We start from the raw sequence: 2,475 nt of genomic DNA on the forward strand, positions 1-2,475 counted from the left end.
AAATAAATTCCAATATTGCTAGCGGTTCTGTTAGAACGTCATATCAATGTCAATATAAGTTTGAGAGTTGTTTAATAAATAATATTAAATGAAGCTTTTAAGCTTTCTTAATAAAATTGTTATATTGATTAATAAGCATAATAAATAGATTTTAGCTTGCATTTGCTACAAAAGATAATTTTTTCTATAACTTTTGTTAAATGTTGTATTGTTAGTTATGCTTGTTATTAAATTTATATCATTAACCCTTTCGTGCCGAAGGCGCACATATGTGCGCCTTGGACATACCAATCAAAACACCTCTCTAAAAGTTAGTTCAACCCTTTTTAGTCTTAAATAATAACCTTTTGTGCTTGTAGACATATAAATTGAGCTTAGGAAATTTGGAACTTTCAATTCACGGATAGTTTTCATGTTTATAACACTAAAGATAATTGACAATGAAAATATATGTAGTTGTTAGACGTTTTCAGCGCAGATGGCTTTAAGAAATAGGATTATAAATGATCCGAATGAAGCTCTTCGAATCCTTGATGAAATGTACGATGTTAGTGATTTGTCTTCTGAGTCTTCAGAGTCTGATGACAACAAATTCCAAGAGAATAAAACTGATAATTGCTTAACAACAGCTCCATTGACTATGGCATTGTCAGCAAGTCGGTCATCATAATCAGAAATAATTTCATCTTCATCATCTGAAGAATATGTTTGTTCCGAAGATGATTCAACAGAAAAATAAGTGTGGATTTTTCTATTATTAATTCAGGAACTAATAATAAAGGACTCTTTACAATAGCATTTGCTGATAACAATGGTACTGTAAATAATAAAAGAAAAATCCGTAAACAACAAACAAGTAAACAACTTCATACCATTAAGACTAAGAAGCCTAATATTAGTAAAGATAATAGAGAATGGAAAAAATTTAAAACTATTAGAACTATTATTCCATTTATAGCAACACCAGGACCAACATGTAGAAGATCTGCAATACCTAATTGTGATGGAAATATCAAACCAATCCATCTCTTTGAATTGTTCTTTGATAATGCTTTGATAAAAAAACTTGTCGCTGAAACAAATAACTACCATTCAAGAAGGTTACAATCTTCTCCGATAGAGCATAGAATGTTATGGGTTGATGTTACATCAAATGATATCAAAGTATTTATAGCAATCTGTTTAGCCATAGAATAATAAAACTTCCTCGTATCCATGATTACTGGAAACAAAAGCAATGATTTTTTGCCATTTCATCTTTTAGTAAAGTAATGTCTCGTGATCGATTTAGACAAATTCATCGTTACCTTCATTTTTGCAACGAGACAGCTGCAATACCAAGGGGTAATGAAGGTTACGACAAACTTTTCAAGGTACGTATGTTTCTAGATGACATTTGTCCTAAATTCAGAAATCTTTATAAACCAAAAAGAGACATTTGCATTGATGAGAGTATGATACCTTTTAAAGGAAGAATCTCTTTACGACAATTTATTCCAAGCAAACGTACAAGATTTGGAATAAAAGCTTGGGTAATGGCAGAGTCAGCTACCGGGTACATATCAGAATTCTTGATTTACACTGGAAAAGATATTGATGGACTAAAGGACCATGATCTTGCAGGAACTGTTGTCCGTCAACTAACCCAACATGTTTTAAAACAAGGATACCATCTATATTTAGATAACTATTACACCAAAGTTGGTTTGCTTGAGTATCTTTATGAGAATAAAGTTTGTGCAACAGGTACTGCACGAGTTGATCGCAGCCAATTTCCCAAGGAGATTATAATGAAAACAAAAATGAAGTTGCAACGCGGGTATAGTGATTGGCGAATGTGTGGTCCAGTTTTAACGCAGGTATGGATTGACAGCAAGCCTGTTCATATACTTTCAACAATTCACTATCCAAATTATGATGATGAAGTTGCAAACAGTACGATATATGTAAAGCGGAAAGGAAAAAAAGGGGCAGTTGGTGGAATAAATGTTCCATGCCCCCCTGCAATTAAAGATTACAATGCCAACATGGGTGGTGTAGATTCAGCAGACCAAATCATGAAGTATTATAATTGTGGAAGAAAATCAAGTAAATGGCATAGGCGAATCTTTTACCACCTATTGGAAATATGTGTTCATAATGCATTTGTATTAGAGTCTTGGTTTACTGACCAGCGTGCCCGCAGTCATTAAAGTTTTCGTGAGGAACTTATTGATCAATTAATAGGAAGTACTAAATCTAAGAATAGTGGGAGACCTAGTAATTCAAATGAACACATTACACTACGACATACAAATGTTGGAGTTCATAAACCTTTGGTGAACGATAAGCCCAAGAGATTGCAAAAATTGTTCTGAAAATGTTTGAAAAACTACTTTAGTTGGTCAGTCCCAGCGCCATTCAAAAGGTATTTGTAGATCACGTGTTTTTTGTTCATTATGCAATGTCCATTTATGCCTTGATTCATGCCCAGAT

General features: G+C 33.1%; 1 protein-coding gene across 1 annotated transcript; it reads left to right on the forward strand.

Annotated features, from left to right (window-relative positions):
- The first annotated feature begins 1,271 nt into the window (after positions 1-1,271).
- On the forward strand, positions 1,272-2,192 carry LOC136087135 (piggyBac transposable element-derived protein 4-like). Its single transcript, XM_065809640.1, has one exon. It carries the CDS (start codon positions 1,272-1,274, stop codon positions 2,190-2,192), a length of 921 nt encoding a protein of 306 aa, XP_065665712.1.
- Positions 2,193-2,475: the final 283 nt, after the last annotated feature.

The sequence above is a fragment of the Hydra vulgaris genome, chromosome 11 (assembly GCF_038396675.1).
Source record: "Hydra vulgaris chromosome 11, alternate assembly HydraT2T_AEP".
Taxonomy (NCBI): domain Eukaryota; kingdom Metazoa; phylum Cnidaria; class Hydrozoa; order Anthoathecata; family Hydridae; genus Hydra; species Hydra vulgaris.